The sequence below is a fragment of the Amaranthus tricolor genome, chromosome 9 (assembly GCF_026212465.1).
Source record: "Amaranthus tricolor cultivar Red isolate AtriRed21 chromosome 9, ASM2621246v1, whole genome shotgun sequence".
Classification (NCBI taxonomy): Eukaryota; Viridiplantae; Streptophyta; class Magnoliopsida; order Caryophyllales; family Amaranthaceae; genus Amaranthus; species Amaranthus tricolor.
In genome coordinates, this window is record NC_080055.1 from 19,622,924 (window position 1) to 19,643,247 (window position 20,324).

Below are 20,324 nucleotides of genomic sequence, written 5' to 3' on the forward strand. Positions count from 1 at the left end.
GTTCTGGTAAACTGTTCCACTAGTTTTTGGTTGATGGATGGACAATGATAGAGTCTGAAAGGCTTCTATTCATACGGAGGAATCAAAATGTGCTGAGGGCTGATAAATATGTGAACCTTCAAGGTGTCGTTTCAAAATCTGATAGTCAAACAAACATAGCTGGTAGACGTATAATCCTACCATCTAAATATCCAGGGAGTCCATGATTCATGATAGAGATATATCATGATGCTATGGGTATATGCAAGAATTTTGAATTTCTGGATGTATTTATTACATTTACATGTAACTCACAGTGGCCAGAAATCACCCGTTTTGTTCAGTCAAGAGGTATCCACTCAGAAGATAGACCGGATATATTATCCCGAGTGTTTAAAATAAAGCTAGACAATTTGGTGAAAGATCTCAAAAAGGAACGTTGGTTCGGAAGAGTAATTGCATGTTAGTATTTTTGTTTTCAAGAGTTAAATTTTTAAATGCTATTTAGCATGTACTGATTCCTCTATTTGTCATTATGCAGCGGTATATGGTATTGAATTCCAAAAGAGAGGGCTTCTTCATGCTCATATGGTATTGTTCTTAGACCGAGATGACAAGATTTCAAATCCAACTGATATTGACAAATTCATATCTGCAGAATTGCCTGACAAGGACAAAGATCCTTCGTTGTATGCTTTGGTTACAAATTTAATGATACATGGGCCATGTGGATCATCGAACCCAAAATCCCCCTGCATGAAAGGTAATAATTGTTCAAAATTTTATCCTAAGAGGTTTAATGAAAAAACATATGTCGATGAGGAAGGTTATCCATGTTATAAGAGATTGAACGATGGTGCAACATGTGTCAAAAATGGCGTTGTATTGGATAATAGAAATGTTGTCCCGTAAAATCGATCTTTACTTTTAAAATATAATGCGCACATTAATGTGGAATGGTGTAATCAATCAAGAGCTATCAAATACCTCTTTAAGTACATCAATAAAGGACAAGTTAGGATAACATCATGTCTATTAAGATCATAGAGAGATAATGGAAATGAAGATGATGTTGATGAGATTCAAGAATATTATAATTACAAATATGTGTCCGCAAGTGAAGCTTCTTGGCGCATCTTAGGATTTGAAATACATCATCGGACTCCATCTGTGGAGAGGCTTAGTTTCCATTTGCCAGGTGAACATACAGTGGTGTTCAATGATGATGACATAATCGATAATGTTATGTCTAAGCCTTTGAATAAGAGATCAATGTTCATGGTATGGATGGAGTGTAACAAAAAATACCATGATACTGCAAGTCTTTTATACAGTGAATTCCCAAGGAATTATGTGTGGCAAAGAAAAGATAAGATATGGATTCCACGTAAACGAGGATTCACAATAGGTAGATAGTATCAAGTTTCACCGGGAAGCGGATAGAAATATTATTTAAGAACATTACTTAACTTTGTCAAGGGGCCTACATCATTTGAAGAAATTCGAACTGTTAATGGAGTCGTACATCCTACTTTTAAGGATGCTTGCTATGCTATGGGCTTGCTCGATGATGACAAAGAATACATTGATGGAATTACCAAAGCAAGCTTCTGGGGTTCGGCATGTTATTGAGAAAGTTATTTGCAATGTTGTTGATATCCGGTAGCATTTCAAGACCAGAATATGTATGAGATAACACATGGAGACTGTTGTCCGAAGATGTGTTAAATAAACAAAGAAGCATTTTACAAATACCAGGTATTGAAAATATACGAATATTGTTTTTGTAATTAATTGTTATAAAGTTCGATAATAAATTAATTAAAAAACATTTCCTTTTATTGTACATTTGATCCTTACAGAGGATCAGTTAAAGAACTATGCTCTATGTGAAATTAAGGAGATACTTCAAAACATTGGTACTTCTCTATTGAACATATGTTCTGAAATGTGCCAAAGTGATATTTTTAATAAAGATGGTCATAATAAGCTAATCATGGAAGAACTTAATTATGATAAGGAATCATTGAAAGCCAAACTGCAAAGTTTAATTCCATTGATAACTGAAGAGCAAACCATGATATACAATGAAATTAATGGGGTTGAAAGAAAGGAGGGAGGTGCATATTTCCTCTATGGGCAGGGTGGAACTGGTAAGACATTTATGTGGAGGATTTTATGTGCGTGTTTTAGATCAAAGGGTGAAATTGTCCTTCTTGTTGCCTCGAGTGGTATAGCACCTTTGTTACTTCCAAAGGGAAGAACTGCACATTCAAGATTTGGAATTCCAATCACTGTTAATGAAGATTCAATGTGTAGAGGCATAGAACCTAATAGTCCAATGGCAGATCTCATTAAAAGAACTAAGCTAATTATATGGGATGAGGCTCCAATGACTCACAAGCATTGTTTTGAAGCTCTTGATAGAAGTTTACATGATGTCATTCTTTGCCCCAATGGTAAATCATCTGAATTAAGCTTTGGAGGCAAAGTTGTTGTCTTTGGTGGTGATTTTAGGCAAGTATTGCCAGTAATCCCAAAGGGTACAAGACAAGATATTGTCTTCGCTGCCCTAAACTCTTCAAAGATTTGGAATGATTGCAAGGTGTTGCGGCTTACAAAGAACATGAGATTAAGTCCAAGATTAGCCAATGTTGATGAACTCCGAGAATTTGCAGATCGGATTCTAAAAGTTGGGGATGGAAAGCTAGGAGGACCTAACAATGGAGAGGCTTTAATTGATATACCTGAAGACCTCTTAATAAGCGATACATCTGAACCAATGGCTACAATTGTTGATTGTATATATCCTGGAATTCGTGAAGGTTCAATTGATACTTTATACTTTCATTAAAGGGCGATTCTAGCACCAACAAATGAGATTGTTGATAATGTCAAGGAACATGTATTGTCTCTTTTTCCCGGAGAAGAGATGACGTACTTAAGTTCAGATTCAATAAGCAGAGCTGACGGTAACTATGATATCGACAATGATGTATTTTCTATTGAATTTCTCAATTCAATACGCGCTTCAGGTGTTCCAAACCATAGATTAGTGTTGAAATTTGGGGCTCCAATAATGATGCTCAAAAATTTAGATCAGTCATCAAGATTATGCAAAGGTACACACTTATTGGTTGATCATCTAGGCGATCGCGTTATACAAGCAACTGTTATATCTGGTCTAACATTGGCTATAGGGTTTTCATTCCAAGGATTACAATTACACCGTCAGATATCTCTAAAATCCCAGTTGCTCTTCAAAGAAGGCAATTTCCTGTATCGTTATGTTTTGCAATGACGATTAATAAGAGTCAAGGACAGTAACTATCTCAAGTTAGTTTATTTCTACCTAAACCCGTTTTCAGTCATGGACAATTTTACGTTGCAGTTTTTAGAGTGACTAGCAGAAAAGGTCTTAAAATCATCATATGTGATAAGGATGGTAAAGTGTATAGTCACACTGATAATGTTGTATATATGGAGGTGTTTCAAAACCTCTAGGTTATTTTTTAGACTAAATCTTTAAAATACACATCTTTATAGTTTTTTTGTCTTTGGTTAACAATCATTCTTATATTTTGAGTGAATTAGAAAATTTAATATACTGCATAATATATTGGTGACAATTCATAAAACTATAGAGTTAATTTATACATATAACTGTTAAAATTGAGTGTTTATACCATATAAATTTCCTTGACTTTTTTAATATCATATGTATTTATATATCGCTAAAAAAAATAGTGGATTTGCACGGGTTTCTACACTAGTAGGATAATAAAATGGAGCAAAAAAGGTGTCTAATTATTTGTAACGTTTTTTCTTACAAACGATACAAATAAGAATTATTTGTATCGTTTGTCTTAACAAACGATACATATAACTACTATTTGTATCGTTTGTTTAAACAAACGATGTAAATAAGTAGTATTTGTATCTTTTGTTTTACAAACGATACAAATAATATATTATTTGTATCTTTTGTTTAATTAAAAATATGCACATAAGGTTTATTTGTAACTTTTGTTAGAATAAAAGATACAAATAGTATTATTTGTATTTTTTATTACAATAAAAGATACAAATAGGGGTTACTAAGGGACTTTTTTACTAGTGTTATAATTTACGAATTAATAACTGATAACCAAACACAACAATAAATAAATCTCACCATTAAACTGCTTTTTTGCTATAAAAAATGAGCTATTCTTATGAGAAATCGTCACTCAATGAGAAGACCTCAAAAAAGCTCATATACTAATAATTACTTTAGTTAGACTTTTTAGCTAATTTATAGAGAGCGTCTCACCGTGACACCGCCTCTCACAAGAATCTATGTATCTATATCTAATACTAAAACAGAGACCATCTAAGGACACATGTCATTTTCTCATGAGTTTAGTTCCCACCTAATAACTAGAGTAATGAATACGCTATTACCTCAAATAGTCTTTATACTAGATTATTTACTATAATAATCCCTACATTTAAGGCATTAATTACTGTAGCATTATTGACTTTCTCTATCTCATTAAACTAATTCTCACATTTTGTGAAGATCATTGCTGCTTGTGGTGGAAGATCATTTCTATCTTTTTCTAATAAAATTTTTCTATCTTTCTTCTATTTTCATATCTAAAAATTGAGTTTTTTTAATCTTAATTATCTCTCTCTGTAGATTTTTTTGGTTTAGTTAATTCGAACGAAAAAGAGAAATAAAGCATGTAACCAATCTCGATGAATGGGCCATATTTCCTGCGTTAGTACATTTTTATCTCTTTCATTGTCTTAAATTTTTTTATTTATTGATTTTTGATATGGTATTTTCTTCTATGCATGTGAATAATTTATTTAGAAATTTAGATTTTAATTGCTTTTTATTATTATTATTTTGATTGATCAAACATAGATTTACTTCTTTTTCTAATTTAGCAAATTTGCTCAAGTTGATAACAAGAAGTCAAGAAGGGAGACACTACTACTTGCGGGAGATATGAGATATCCAATAATTTAGTCTTAAAAAAATTTAGAACCCTTTTTAATTCAAATTGGAGTCTTTTTATTGTATTTTTAAATCTTATATTTTTTTTTTTTGATTATTTTAGGGTTTATGAGTGTGCTCTTTTAATATAAAGTTCAATTTTTTAAAATTTTCTGTAGAATATTTGGTGGGCTTATCTAATATCAGTATTGGTTACCGTGAGGAAAGACATAGATATTATATAATTGTGATATGTTTTCTAAATGTTACTAACACTGTCATTAAAATGCATTTCTTATTATTATTGAAACTTCAAAGTTTATGTACTGTTACTCCCACTGTCATTATTTATTTAATTGTACCATATCAAATATTTTTATTTTCTTACAAATTGGTATAGTTGCGTTACATTTGTAATGGTTTTTCTATTTTGTGATTTTCAAATAAGTGGATAATAATAAGATATGAAGACTAGGTGAAACCTGAGAATAAAGTTAATTAAATTAATATAGGTTAGTCATCTCCCAAATAGAACTTGGAGTAAAAGTTAGGTGATACCATAGACATATGGGGCAAAAGAATTTAGCTACAAAAAGACAATTTATTTCAAATAATTTTTTTTACAATATATACTCTTAATACAAGCTTTTGTGTTTTTAGCACAAGTTTTGCCAAAGTAACTAGGGCTGGCCTTGAGATTTGAGAGGCTTGGCGTAAAATATTTGTTTTGGACTCCTAATTACTAAAAATACTACTATAGGGTCCTAACTATTAAATATTAAAAGCATCATTTTTTTTAACTTTTTATGGGCTCGAGGCACAGGCCCTATATGCCTCCTTTTAAGACCGACATTGGATGCAGATGTATTGATATAAAAGGAGTGTCTTTGTTTATTATAATTTTCTTATATTAAATCTTTTGGGAAATTGATTGTTGTGGCAAATTTTTTAAACTTTTACTATCATTTTTAAAATTTATACATTTATTATATCATAAATATATTATTGTCTTATTTACATCAAATAATAATATATGCATGTAAAAGTATCACATACGTTACATTCTTTACAAAGATTAAATATCACTTCTTCTAATAAAAATCTTAAATTAATGCATTTTCTTGAAAGGTAAATTTTTTCCAATGCAAGTTAATTATCAATGGATGAAGGATATTTTAGACACTAAATTTCAAGTAACAACACAAATATATTTAATTGATATTTTTGTATGGGTTTTATACTAACTTTAAATTTTATTAACTATTAATTAAATAATTAAATTTAAATTATGGATATGAAATTCTAGGATTTGATTTATCATAGGTTTTGATTGATGTATATTTTTTTTATTACTAATGGTTTATTTAGCTGGTAAAATTAATTTCTTTATTCAAATTGAGGCGAAATAAGTCGTGCTTAGAGATGGGGGTTACCTAATATGTATTAATGCGTAATCGATCATATAAAGTTGTTTTATGGGTCAAAAGTAGGCAAAAACTAAAGATTTTAATATGTGATGATTATAATAATATTTATACTTTAACATACAATTTATACAAAAAAGTGGTTAAATATTTATAGTTGATATAAATGTATCTATCTCACTAAGTTTAAATATCGTTTAACTTTATTTTTCATCGTAATGTATATTATTGTACACAAACCTATATTTCAAATTGCGTACTAATATTAATTTTTTTATATTATTTATCTCTTTTGATATTTTATTTATTTATTTATTTATGTAAATGTATTAAATAACCGTACTTAACACTCGCAAATCAACTGTGATAAAACATCCTTGTTGCGTTAAGTGAAGAACACAAATAACAAGCTACAAATCCTTCCTCTTTGCGAGTAACGGTCGAGAGAAAACCCCTTATAACACAAAGTTACTATATCCGCTCTATCTCTCTATTCCCCCCTTTTTTACTCTCTATCTCGCAGCTGCAAACATGAGTAATTGGAAAACCCTAATCATACGAATCGGTGAAAAATGTCCAGAATACGGCGGAACCCTAGATTTCAAAGAACACATCGAATCATGTTACTCTCTAATTTGGCGAGAATTAGACCAACAAGAAGACGAACACCAAATCCTCCATTTCCTTCTTCAATGTGCTGAACAACTCCCTCACAAATCTCCTCTTTATGGAACATTAGTCGGGTTATTAAACCTCGAGAAAGAAGATCTTGGCAAATTAGTTGTAGATAATACACACGCAAATCTACAAGAAGCGATTCTAACCGAAAACTGTGATAGAATTCGTGTTTTGCTACGATTTCTTACTGTTTTAATGTGCAGTAAAGTAGTTCAACCTAGTTCTTTGGTTGTTGTTTTTGAAACATTGCTATCTTCTGCTTGTACTATTGTTGATGAAGAGAAAGGGAATCCGGCGTGGCAAGCACGTGCTGATTTCTATATTGGGTGTGTTTTGGGGTGTCTTCCTTGGGGTGGTGGAGATCTTATGGAGCAAGTTCCCGAAGAGATTGATAGAGTTTTGGTTGGGATTCAGGCTTATTTGAGTATTAGGAAGCATGTTTATGATGCTGGGTTTTCGATTTTTGTTGATAATAGTAGCAGTGGTCTGAACGCTAATGAAAAGGTATAGATTCTGACTTTTCTTTTGATTGGTTTTGCTTTTGTTGAATTTGATGTGTAGGAGTATTTAATCTGGCTGTGTAAATTATACTAATGTAATAAGGGCATGTTTTCTCCGACTTTAGAGATAGAGATGTACATTACTACATTTTAGGGTTAGAGCGGATTTCTGTTAAGATATTTGGGTTAGGTCAATGTGTGTATTAAATATCTTGCCAGTCCAATTTGATTTTTCGTATGAGTTCATTTCGGGTTACGTCTAGGCATACTTCAATTGGATAAATCAGACAGATTTGGACTTCCCTTTTGGACTTCTCTAGTAGAAGTAGAGTGAACTTATTTGTGTTGTATTGAAGTTAGCTTATTAAAATTGCACCCTGCTTATTAGAATTGAATTGAACTTATTTACTCTGTGTTCTACCTTTATCTGTTCACTTAACATAACGAGCAATTTCAAATGTTCTTCCCGTATAGATTATATACATTTTAGGAAAAATTGAAAACAACTCATAACCTCGCGTGTGTTGCCTATAAACCCCTATTTGGGTTTTTATTTAAAAATTCCATCTTTAAGGTTGATTTGTTTGTTTTTAAATTGATAGACAACTGTTAGCCACCCTTCAACCCCACCCCACCTCTCACTTTGTGATTTCTCATGATGATTGACACCACCAGAATGCAAAATAAATTGGATTCTTATGACTTTCCAATGATATAGCTTTGAATAAATTAATCCTACCTTCTTCATGCTAACACTAATTCAAGAAACCAAATATGAGCATTGAGTAATTAAGCACTGAACTCCCAATACTTAACCTTTTTGTCGAGATTAAAAAGTAGTGGCTATGTTCCAGTCAAATTTCTAAAAACAAACCTGAAATTTCACTTAGTTGTGTTTGAAATTCTAGATAGCTTCACACTAGTGCAAAATCAAAAGCCAAGTCACATTCATGCAAAAGTTTATCATAAAAAATTAGGATAAATGAACATTGCCATTTTGAGATTGAGAGAAGACGATAAAATTATTGAAGCTTACTCAGTTTGTATATTCAACATATATAAATAGACCCAAAATTTTGAGTTTCAGAACCAAAAATATATTCCAACATATCCTAAACCCAAAATGATCTCCAACATACAACTAACTTACAACAAGCTAGAAAAAGTGAAGGAAAATGTCTCCTTGCAACTCCAGTGAATATCTCTACATCAAATTTCTTGATTTTCTCTCCTTCCCCTCTCTTAATCTTTTATCATACGAATTTTTGGGTGTGCATCTCATCAACATCTAATTCATTCTAAATATTGTAGATTTGGGCGACAAAAGACTGGGTCGATTTTCAGGTGGTGGGTAAGTGGTGTCGTGTTACAGTAGTGGTTTTGTGGTGGTGTTGCTTTGGGTTCGTGTGCCAATGGTGGTTGCGGGTTGTGAATCAATAGTGGTGTTTTGGTGGTATGAAATAGAGAGAGGAGAGAGGTGTGTAAGTGGGGTGGACTGTCGTGGGTTAGTGAAGAAATACGACAATAATATTTAAATGGACCAATCATATGATGCCACATGATCCTTTTTTCCTTTTAAACAAATGGACCGTAAAGTGAGGATTTTTAAATAAAATTCCAAAGTAGGGATTTTTAGAATTACATGCAAAGTTCAGAGTTTTATTTTAAAATTTTCCTATTTTTTATCACATTTTTCAGATATAATTAACATTGGTCATCTTAATCTTAATATTTTAATGTAATCTAATATCCATTAATTTTATTCAATAATTTTTTAATACTTATAGTCTCCATATGTTTCTTGCTAACTATATATTAACATTTTTTAATACTTATGGACCTTACATGTTTTTCATTAACATTAATAATTTAAAATAATATCTCTATTATCAACCTTATTTTTACTCTCGTGCAATAGCTTTTTCTTTCCTTATTTACACAAAGATTCAAAGCGGTAGATCATATGGGAACAGGGGGAGTGATAGTGACAATGCCTAGTGAAAGAGTTGGTAAAAACGTATTAGCATTGGATTGAAGTGAACTTATTAGAATTGCAATATGTGGGTTGAACAGTTCATAAGTATAACTTTGAGCCTTGAGCATAGTGCAAAATAGGGGGTTTGATGTGCGTTGGTTATCTAATCCGTTTCAGGCTTAGGATGACTTATGGAAACATTTAATATAATTGTTGAGTTTGCACAAATGGAAAAAAGAATTCTCAAGGAATTTTCGAAATTTGAGTCATGGTGAAAAGGTAAGAAATTTTTACTTTGTTTTGATGAGGAGATTCTAAGAGGAATTTTTATTTGTCTACGTACAATTTAAATTATGAAATGCTAGTATTAGCTTAAGGTTACAGTTGAGAAATTTATTGACTTGTGGATATGGCAATACAAAGAGAAGAGAGTGTAAAAGGAACTTTAAACCAACTGTATGATGTAAGGCCAATTACATTACATTGATTATATTACATAGGGATTATTGAATGATGAAAATTTTCTTTTTAGTGCAAGCAAAGATCATTGTTTTGCCACAATCCACCATTACACTTTGGTGTGATTTGATAGCAATGTTTCCAATAACTTCTCTGTACATAAGTTGCTTGAATCATTGTCACACATTGAGCCATAAATGATCAAAGGTAAAATCCTTCATAACCAGTTCCAATTCTGCACTTGTAGCAATATAGTCATGTTCATTATTCATAGCTAATGTATGTATTTAATGATTGCCAGTCTCAAGATGTGAATCAGGATTACCTTGGACACTATCAGCGACTTTACACCATTTTCATTTTTTGAACTTTGTGACAATGTTCTAATCAGTTTTGAAAAGCATTTGTGTCAAAGTTATGCAATATTATGATTGTTATGTCTACAGAAGAACTACCAATTAACAACTAGCTCTTGGTCTTGTCTTTGGACCTTAAGACAAAGTATTGTTCAAAATTGTGGGTTTGGTCGTGTCATGTTAATGTATAATGGGGCAATGGAGTCATCGTTGTGTCAAATATGGGCCAAAACCATGAGATTTTTCACTACTATAGACGTCATTTGGTCATACAACAATTGCGTTACTACATTCACCAAATCACCGTGAATGCTACCACAATTACGAGTTAGAGGACATTTTATCACTATGATCTTTCTCTATCCTCATGTCGCAACCCAAAGCCAAACCTCATGGATTTTGCAATCCTTGTTTGTGGTTTGAATGCATTTTATGTCTATGGTCAGAGAAACAAGACCTAGAAGAAGTTTGGGTTTTGGTTTCAAATTTGGCTGCTCACTTCAAGACTCTTTCGAGAGTGATGGGCCCCTAGACTCTTAACTAAACTTTGATCATGTTTTTTTAACATATGAATAAAATTAGCGATGAGAAGCTCCTAAAAAACGTGTTGTAATGGAGTTGCAAGTTGGATATACTTTTAATTGTATTCTCCCGAGTCGTCTTGGGCGAAAAACAACCATTTTTCATACAAAACCCTTCGTCGAGTAAGCGAATATTTGGAAAACCAAATCCTTTAACTTTGACCAATGCGTGTGTCCCAATTGGAACCCTATAAGGGCATTGCCATGTAAACCCACATCTAACCCAAAATTGTTGCCCTAGTTTTCTCCTTTTCAACAAACGATAAAAGGTGAAATAACATTTCGCCCAAAAAATCCATATTACATGTGAGTTATTTTTTGTTTCATAAGCTCTATTTTATTCCTTCTACCTATTTTACATTTTGCTTTGTTACATTTTCTTTTCCGTTGTTGTGTCTTTTTTTTTTTAAAAAAAATTTGATTTGTATCTTATTATTTGTGTTTTGCAATCGTCTTCTTGTAGCCTCGAGCTCTTAAGATTTCAAATAGACTTATTTATTGAACTAAGTATATCTCCTAATTTTATAAGTTCTGCTAGTGCATTTAGCCTTTGTGATCTTGTTTAGCATGATGAAAATAAGTTTGAAACTTCAAAGTTGAACTTAATCTTCTATTTGGGCACAAGTGAGAGAGATCTTAAATAGGCCTTATTTAATTTACCTTTAAAAATTAAGTTTTTATCAGTGAAAATCAATTTTATTCAACAAACATCATTTACAATAAGTAAAAATTAGTTATTTAAAAATCATTTTAATTAGTAAAACTTAGTTATAGCTTTTAACAAAATATTATTTTCAATACTAAAAATCAGTTTCAATTAGTAAAAATCAAATTAATCAATAAAAACCAGTTACTATTAGCAAAAATCAGTTTTAATCTCTGTTATAATCAATAATAATCACTCAAATTAAATAGGGTCTTAGTAGAATACTAAGAATTGGAAGGAGTAGTGGGATTGGAGGATTTCTCATTTTTTATAAGCAACACTAAGTCACATGTCGGAATTTCTGAATATTCGTATTAATTGTGAACAATTTGGGTGGAAAAAGGTGAAAATCTTACAACTAAAGCACACCTTGAATTGAGGCTTTATGTTTATCGATTTTCTTGGTTTGGGCTAAAGTTATGCACTTTTTTGCTCTTGTTCCTTGTTACGTCTTGCGCTTTTTTGCGCTTTAGGTTTTTCATTTGGAGACATTACTTTTTAAAAATAATTTGTCGTATAACTAATCATGGGAATCAAATTGTGCTTGCAGTGATGTGTCGTGCTTAGCCACAAAAAAATAAAGGCCCATATGCTACCCAAATCCGCTTGCCTTGTGCACATCGTGTAATGTGTTTGCCTAATAATTTACATTTTTTGCTTTTTTTTGTATTTTTGCCCCTTCGTATTACATTCAGTAAATCGTGCATGTATTATTTCACATATAACGTTAGTACATTTGTATTGTTTATTTATAAATTGAAACGATTATATTTTTATATTTTTCTGTAATTATTTTTTGTACAATTAAATTGTACAACTATATTTGTATTACTTTGTGCTTTGGATCATGCCGCAATGGGCCGACTCAGCACGCAGTATTTGCTTGCGCCTTGGGTTGTGCCATGTCACATTCGGCACACACGACACTCACCTTCTTCAGTTTAGTTTCATGTCGTGTTGGGCCAAGCTTTTGGTCCGACTGTGTCATGTCTTGCCTAAGTTGTGCCATGTCTGGCCACGTGGCAGCATGTCCCTCTTCCATCTCTACATACAACAATTAGACAAAAAAAGTTATCTTCGTTGAAGAGAGAAAATGAAAAGGAAGAAGAATTTTAATGCTGTTTACCAATAGAGAGAAAGAGAAAATGAGGCAAATAGTATTGTGCATAACCTATGTTTATCCACTGAAATCTTAAGGTCATCCTTTTTCCAAAGAGTTTCACTTTCTTCTATCCTAACCCCCCAGAATCACAGGAACTATAAAGGACAAGATGTATAAGCGAAAGAATGTAGTTAAGTTGATGATGTGACCTTGGAAGTCTTAAAATGGGTTTAGTGACTTGGTCATCAGGTGGAAACCACCTCTTTTTTTGTATTAAGTATGCTAGGTTTACAGCTTCCTAGGATTCTACAAGTTAAATTATTACTTGAAGATTATTAAGAAGGCCTTGGCTCGTATTGCTTGTATTAGGGTATTGTTAGCATTACAAACTAGAATCAAATGTCATGCGTGATTCAATATTTTAGGGCTTCTTTAATATGTTATCAATAGTTATATGGTTTTGTTTTGTTAATCTTTGTTGAGTCTTGGATAGAGTTGGAAAGTATTAGGGATCTTCTTCATATTACATATTGTGGCTTTGGAAAGAAGAGGGAGATCAAGACTTTGGGTAATATGGTCTAAAGGAACCGACACATTTTCAAGGATCGTTTCCTAGGATAATTTTTAGCAATCCTATGCGTTTAAGGCCAATTTTTTGTGTGGGAACTTTTCTATTAATATTTGTGTATAAGAATTGGAAGATTTCTTAATAATTAGTTGTTATTGAAGTGGAATTCCTTATCCCTTGCTTTGTATCATTGCCTTTCTAATAAAGTTTTTCTTTATCAAAAAAAGCAAAAATTGTTATACGGTTTTGGATTATGGACTAGTGTATAATGATTTCTTAAATCATGTGCATTTTTTTATTTAAGTGGAGCTTCCATTGATGTTTGGCTATCAAGGGTCAATCAGAAACTACTTGTTTTTCCTAGGTAAAGGCATTGGGGTAACATAGTTATATGGTTTTGGATTATGAACTTGTATTAATATATTACCAGCCTAATTGTGTGCAGCGTTCTGTGAGTGAGAAAGGTGTTCTTTTCTGTGCCCCTGCTATTAAGGGTGAACTTTTTACTGGATTTTGATTACTAATCTGAATGGAATAGATAGTGTAGATTTTTCGCTGGACTGTCATGTTTTCATGTGCTCTCTGCTTATAGCAGTTGTCAGTCAAAACTTGTACTCAATGGAAAAAGTAGGCTAGTGAGCTACCTGCTGAATAAACTTATTGTTAGCCATAACGACTCTTTGCAACTTTAGGTATATTGCTAGAGGTTCTATTTTGTATTTGTAATGGTGTTAGTAATCTTTTGGTGTTGAATGAAGTTACTATGGTAAAAAGAATCAGATGCAGGTTAAGCACTAGGTAAAAAGCTACAACTATTTTCAAACAGACTATGGCAAAAATAATAGAGAATGCGACTCTTCCTTGCTTCTGATATGAAGCTTCTTTGAAGTACTTTTTTTATCAGGAAAACTAATTTTGCCATTGCTCAGCTTTTCTGATTTATTTTTTTTCCTTTCCAGGATTTTCTGGAAGATTTATGGAGTCGCATTCAGGATTTATCAAACAATGGTTGGAAACTTGAAAGTGTTCCGAGGCCCCATCTCTCTTTTGAAGCTCAGCTTGTAGCTGGAAAGTCCCATGATTTTGGTCCCATTAGTTGCCCTGAGCAGCCTAGATTGCCATCTATCTCCACTGTCTCCTATGGCAGACAGAAGCATGATGCTGATCTAAAATACCCACAAAGAATTCGCAAGCTGAATATATTCCCTCCAAATAAACTAGAAGATTTGTCACCTATAGATCAGTTCATCATGGAAGAGTATCTGTTAGATATTTTATTGTTTCTGAATGGTTGTCGGAAGGAATGTGCTGCGTACATGGTAGGGCTTCCAGTACCTTTTCGCTACGAGTACCTGATGGCAGAGACAATCTTTTCGCAATTACTTCTACTTCCTCAACCACGATTTAAGCCAATATACTATGCGTTGGTTATTATGGATCTCTGCAAGGCACTTCCTGGGGCCTTTCCTGCAGTTGTAGCTGGTGCCGTACGTGCTCTTTTTGACAAGATTGCTGAATTGGATATGGAGTGTCGAACACGACTCATTCTTTGGTTTTCACATCATCTATCCAATTTTCAGTTCATTTGGCCCTGGGAAGAATGGGCTTATGTCTTGGATCTTCCAAAGTGGGCTCCTCAATGTGTATTTGTTCAAGAAGTTTTGGAAAGAGAAGTTCGATTGTCTTATTGGGACAAAATCAAGCAGAGTATTGAAAATGCCCCCGGCTTAGAGGAGTTACTTCCTCCCAAAGGTGGTCCGAACTTTAGTATTAAAGCAGAAAATGGCCAGAATGCTGAACGACTTGCCTTGTCTGATGATCTTAAGGATTTGGTTAGAGGCAGGAAAACGGCACGAGAAATTATATCATGGGTAGAAGAAAACGTGATGCCTGTCTATGGGTTGGAAGAGACACTCCAAGTAATAATTCCAACTCTCCTGAATATTGGGTCAAAGAGCTTCACTCACCTGATTACTGTCTTGGAAAGATATGGCCAAGTCATTGCCAAGATCTGCCCTGATGAGGACAGGCACGTTATGCTAATTAACGAAGTGAGTAACTTCTGGAAGAATAGCACTCAGATGACTGCCATAGCTATAGACCGTATGATGGGCTATCGTCTGATCTCCAACTTAGCTATTGTGAGATGGGTCTTCTCTCCAGCCAATGTTGATCAGTTTCATACGTCTGATCGATCTTGGGAGATCCTTAGAAATGCAGTTAGTAAAACATATAACCGTATATGTGACATGAGAAAAGAAATATTGTCATTGAAGAATCGCCTACAATCTGCAGAAGAGGCTACAACAAACGCTAAAGCAGAATTAGAGGAAGGCGAGTCGAAACTTTCACTTATGAATGGTGAACCTGTTGTTGGTGAAGATCCTATTAAGCTCCAACGCCTAAAAACTTCTTTTGACAAGGCAGAAAAAGAGGAGATGTCTTTACGTGAATCCTTAGAGGCAAAAGATGCTCTGCTTTTTCGTGCCCTTAGTGAAAATGAAGCACTATTCCTCTCCTTGTACAAGAACTTCTCAATTATCCTGCTGGATCGTCTCCCTGAGGATTCTGCTATTGGGACATCTCGTAGCCTGCACTCTGATTGGACTGACGCAATGACTGTTGAACTCGACGAATCATCAGGAATGGATATTGATCAGGAGAAAGGACTGTCAAATGGGAGGAAAGGTTCTGATACTTACAATCTAAGTGAAATTGATCAATGGGGACTATCAACGTTGGGCTATGTGAAGGCATTCACCAGACAATATGCGTCTGAAATTTGGCCGCACATTGAGAAGATAGATGATGAGATCCTCAGTGGAAATGTGCATCCGCTTTTCAGAAAAGCGGTTTATTGTGGCCTAGGTCGATTAGCTGATAATCAATGATCAGAAATATAAACGTCAGATAAGCAGTTTACTGTGGTCTAGGTAGGTTGACTGATTATATCATTCATCACAAGTTTCTTGTATCAGAAAAAACAGTTGAGTTGTAAAGTAGGAATTTTTTTAGTTAGTATGTCATCTCTATTTATGTGTTTGATTTTGTACCTGTTGTCCGACTGAATACAAACTTCTTAAATATTTATGAGCTGTGGCCTGTGGGTTTTGTCATATCTGATTTTGTTACGCATTTGAAATAACATTCATTCTGAACTAGAATGTTGCGGAAACCAGTTTGCCTCTTAAGTACTGTTCCATTATACTTGCGACATTTATTTTTTATGAAATTTAATGTTATTTTGTTTATTTTTATGCTGAATTATACACATCTAAAAATTATAAAAAGTTAATATTATGAAAGTATACGATTGGACGATTCAAACAAGATCTCATTTGATTATATTTTTACTTACACATTAGCCATAATATATAAAATAAGCTTGAATGATGAATAGTGCCCAAAATCAAAATGTAGCAAGTATTTCAGAATGGAGGAAGTAAGTTTTAACGGGGTTTTTAGTCTTATGGTTTTCTCGATATTGGTGTTTCACAAATTTTTGAGAGAGACAGTCTCTTTGAGAGACCATCTCTAATTGAGCTAGCCCAAAAAAGAAAAATATAGAGTAAGTTTCTCGGTAGGCATTAAGAGTATTGTAAGTAGGTATTTAGAATATTGTAAGTACTTAAGTACTTACTTGGTGGCATTAAGTATATTGTAAGTAGACATTAAAGATATTGTAAGTAGACATTAAAGATATGATAAGTAGGCTAGTAGGCTAAGGTTCTTGGTAAACATTAAGAATATTGTAAGTAGCCATTTTAAGTATTTTTTTTCGGTTGCATTAAGTATATATTGTAAGTGGGCATTAAAAATACAATAAGTGGATATTAAGGTTTATTGGGTTAGGCCTGAGAGACGGTCTCTCAGAAAACTAATAATTTTCAAAAATCAGAAAATAAACCTAGTTACACGTATTGTGTTGCAATTTGATACATGTTCATTTTTTTAGCCACAACTTTTGATAAAAAAAATCACATTAATGCAATGTTTGTGGGATTAGAACCTGGACTTCAAGATTTTTCCAATGACATATTATATGCCCTATTTTGATAATCAAGTAAGAAATGACAATCGTTTAAAGTTTGCTTGTGCTAAAATTTGATACATGTTCAATCTTTTGCCCATAACATTCTATAGATTAATTTCATTAATGCAAGGTTTACGGCATTAAAAACTACACTTCAAGAGATTTCCAATGATATATTATATAACCAATTACGATAATCAAGCGAGAAATGACGATCGTTTAAAGCTTCCAGTGATTTTTAGTACATCCAGTCGCGTGAAACACGCGACCAGACTGCGGCATGGTAGTATAAAACACGCGACTCCACTGCGGTCTGGCCGCGTGTTTTACGAGACTCAAATGTGGTTCGGTCGCGTGTTTTATCCGTTCAAGTGTTTTATGCGATTGAATGTACTAAAAATCACTACAAACTTTAAATGGTCGTCACTTCTCGTTTGATTATCGGAATTGGGCATATAATGTATCTTTGGACAGCTCTTAAGTCTAGTTTCTAATGCCGCAAACCTTGCATTAATGCAATTTTTTTATAAAACTTTATGTGCAAAAGATTGAACATGTATCAAATTTCAACACAAGCAAACGTTAATCGATCATCATTTCTCGCATAATTATCGGAATTGGGTACATAATATATCATTGGAAAGATCTTTAAGTCTAAGTTCTGAGCTCATCCTTCTGAGGTGTTTCTGGTATGCATTTGATTCCTATGCATAACAATCAGCTCATTTCTGATTTCTGACCTCAGCTTTAAGCCGTAATATATCAATTTCTAGATTTAAAAATAAAATTTCTCTAATTTTTTTAAGCAAAAGTTAAACAAACACAAAACTAAACAAGAACTCATTATATATAAACACGAACCCATTGAAGCAAATACAAGAAAGCCATGTGTTTCTGCTTGTTTTCTCTGTGAAGGAAGACATATCAAGTATTATTAACGATGATTGTATCCACGAGTAACACAAAAGGAGAAAACTGAATGATGATGATGATAATCATCATGACACGTCAAATGAGGAGTCAGCAGTAGTTTGTTAGAATTCTGTTATGCAATAACAGAACAATGTGTTTTGTAATAAAGTTGTTAGCTGCTTGTAACTAACTTCTTTATAAATTTCTATAAGCTGTCCTAAAGTTTTTTTTTAAATCAATCAATAAAAAAAAATCCCTTCTCTCTTTCCCTCTATTTTTCTCTCAAGATCTGATGTTCTTCACTATGATTTTTATCAAGGTATCAGAGCTGGAGCTCAAAAATCTTTGAATTTTTCGATTATTACAGTGAAATCAATTATAGTAGCTCCGAATTTCTGCAGATTTCTATAATAAATCGTGAGAGTTTGAGCAATTTTCTTTGATAATATCATAGATTGAATCAATCAATCTGTTGTTTCTTTCGTTTATACAGATTTTTTTTTTTGCTTGAAAATGGTGGCAAATTCGTCAGTTCCAGTAACTTCTGATCCAACTTCACCTTATTACATCAATCCATCTGAGAATACTGCCTTGCCTATTATTTCTGAAAAATTCTCTGGTGAAGCTTATGGTGAATGGAAGAGGAGTATGATCATTGCACTTGCAACGAAGAATAAGTTAGGTTTCATTGATGGAAGCTTGCCGAAACCAGCTGAAGATGATCCAAATTGTGGTGCCTGGAAAAGATGTGATGCTATAATCATTTCTTACATTTTGAGATCCTTGGAAAGTTCGATTGCTAGGAGTGTTTTGTTTTTGACTTCTTCTCAGGAAATATGGAAGGATCTTGAGGAAAGGTTTTCTCAGACTTCAGGACCTCAATTATACACCTTGCAGCAATCTTTGACAGATTTGAAACAAGGTCCGGAAACTTCTATTACTGAGTTTTTCACTCAGATGAAGGCTATTTGGGATCAAATCAATCAGATCAATCCTTTGCCTTCTTGTACAAGTGCTGGTTGTACTTGTAATCAAACTTTCATAAAGCAACAGCAAGAAGAAAGGCTGGTACAGTTGCTTATGAAGTTGGATAATAAGTTTACTGCGGTGAGAACTAACATCTTGATGATGCAGCCCTTGCCAACCATTTCTATGGCATATAAGCTGCTCATACAAGAAGAAAAGCAGAGGCAAGCAAGCTTGATTGATGAAGAATTAAGTAATAGAGCTATGGCGTTTGCTGCAGACTATAAAAGGAACTACAAGAATCATTATCAGGGTTATTGGTGGTAGCAGGAAAGAAACCTTACTGTGAGCATTGTAGAATTCCCGGACATACAATTGAAAAGTGTTTTAAGCTCCATGGATATCCTTCAACTTTTGCTAAAGGAAAAGTCAAGAAGGTTGCAGCAGTAGCTCAAATGAAAGAAGGAAATGAGAAGATAGCAGAACATGTTACTCATATCTCTTCAGATCAGTTCAGCAGTATTCTTAAGGCTCTACAGGCTCAGGGATCAGATGAATCTCAAGTACATGTGGCAGGTACATGTCTCGTAACTTGTTCAAATCAAAATTGGATTGTTGACAGTGGTGCTACAGACCATATTTGTTCAAGTTTAGATTTATTTGAGAATTATAAAGTGTTTGATAAAAGTCCAAACATAATTACTATTGCTGATGGTAAGCATGTGACAGTTGAACATATTGGGACTGTGCTCTTTGATAATGGTATAAAGTTGCAGAATGTTTTGCATGTGCCTGGGTTGAAGTTCAATTTGATCTCTACTCATAGATTATGTAGAGATTTAAATTGTGAAATAGTATTTACTCATGATAAATGCTTAATTCAGGGACCAACTTTGAGTCAGTCAGTGGTGCTTGGTAAATTGGTGTCTGGGTTATATGTTGTTGATGACAGAACTATGACAAAGTCAGAGAAGATACAGACTCAGGAAGTTGCAGTTGCAGATGCAGCTAAAGTTGGTAAAATTGCTGAAGATGCAAAACTTTGGCATCTTAGAATGGGGCATATGCCTTTCAATAAGTTGCATCTAGTTAACTCTGTTT

At 33.3% G+C, this 20,324-nt stretch overlaps 2 protein-coding genes across 2 annotated transcripts; both read left to right on the forward strand.

Annotated features, from left to right (window-relative positions):
* Window positions 1-209: 209 nt before the first annotated feature.
* Window positions 210-3,280, forward strand: LOC130823348 (uncharacterized). Its single transcript, XM_057687966.1, has 6 exons — window positions 210-441; window positions 521-879; window positions 1,027-1,387; window positions 1,478-1,594; window positions 1,842-2,804; window positions 2,847-3,280. Exons 1-6 carry the CDS (start codon window positions 210-212, stop codon window positions 3,278-3,280), a joined length of 2,466 nt encoding a protein of 821 aa, XP_057543949.1.
* Window positions 3,281-6,780: 3,500 nt separating this feature from the next.
* On the forward strand, window positions 6,781-16,430 carry LOC130824613 (nuclear cap-binding protein subunit 1). The gene is made up of 2 exons (XM_057689683.1): window positions 6,781-7,569; window positions 14,272-16,430. The coding sequence occupies exons 1-2, from the start codon at window positions 6,919-6,921 to the stop codon at window positions 16,201-16,203; spliced, it is 2,583 nt and encodes an 860-aa protein (XP_057545666.1). The 5' UTR covers window positions 6,781-6,918; the 3' UTR covers window positions 16,204-16,430.
* Window positions 16,431-20,324: the final 3,894 nt, after the last annotated feature.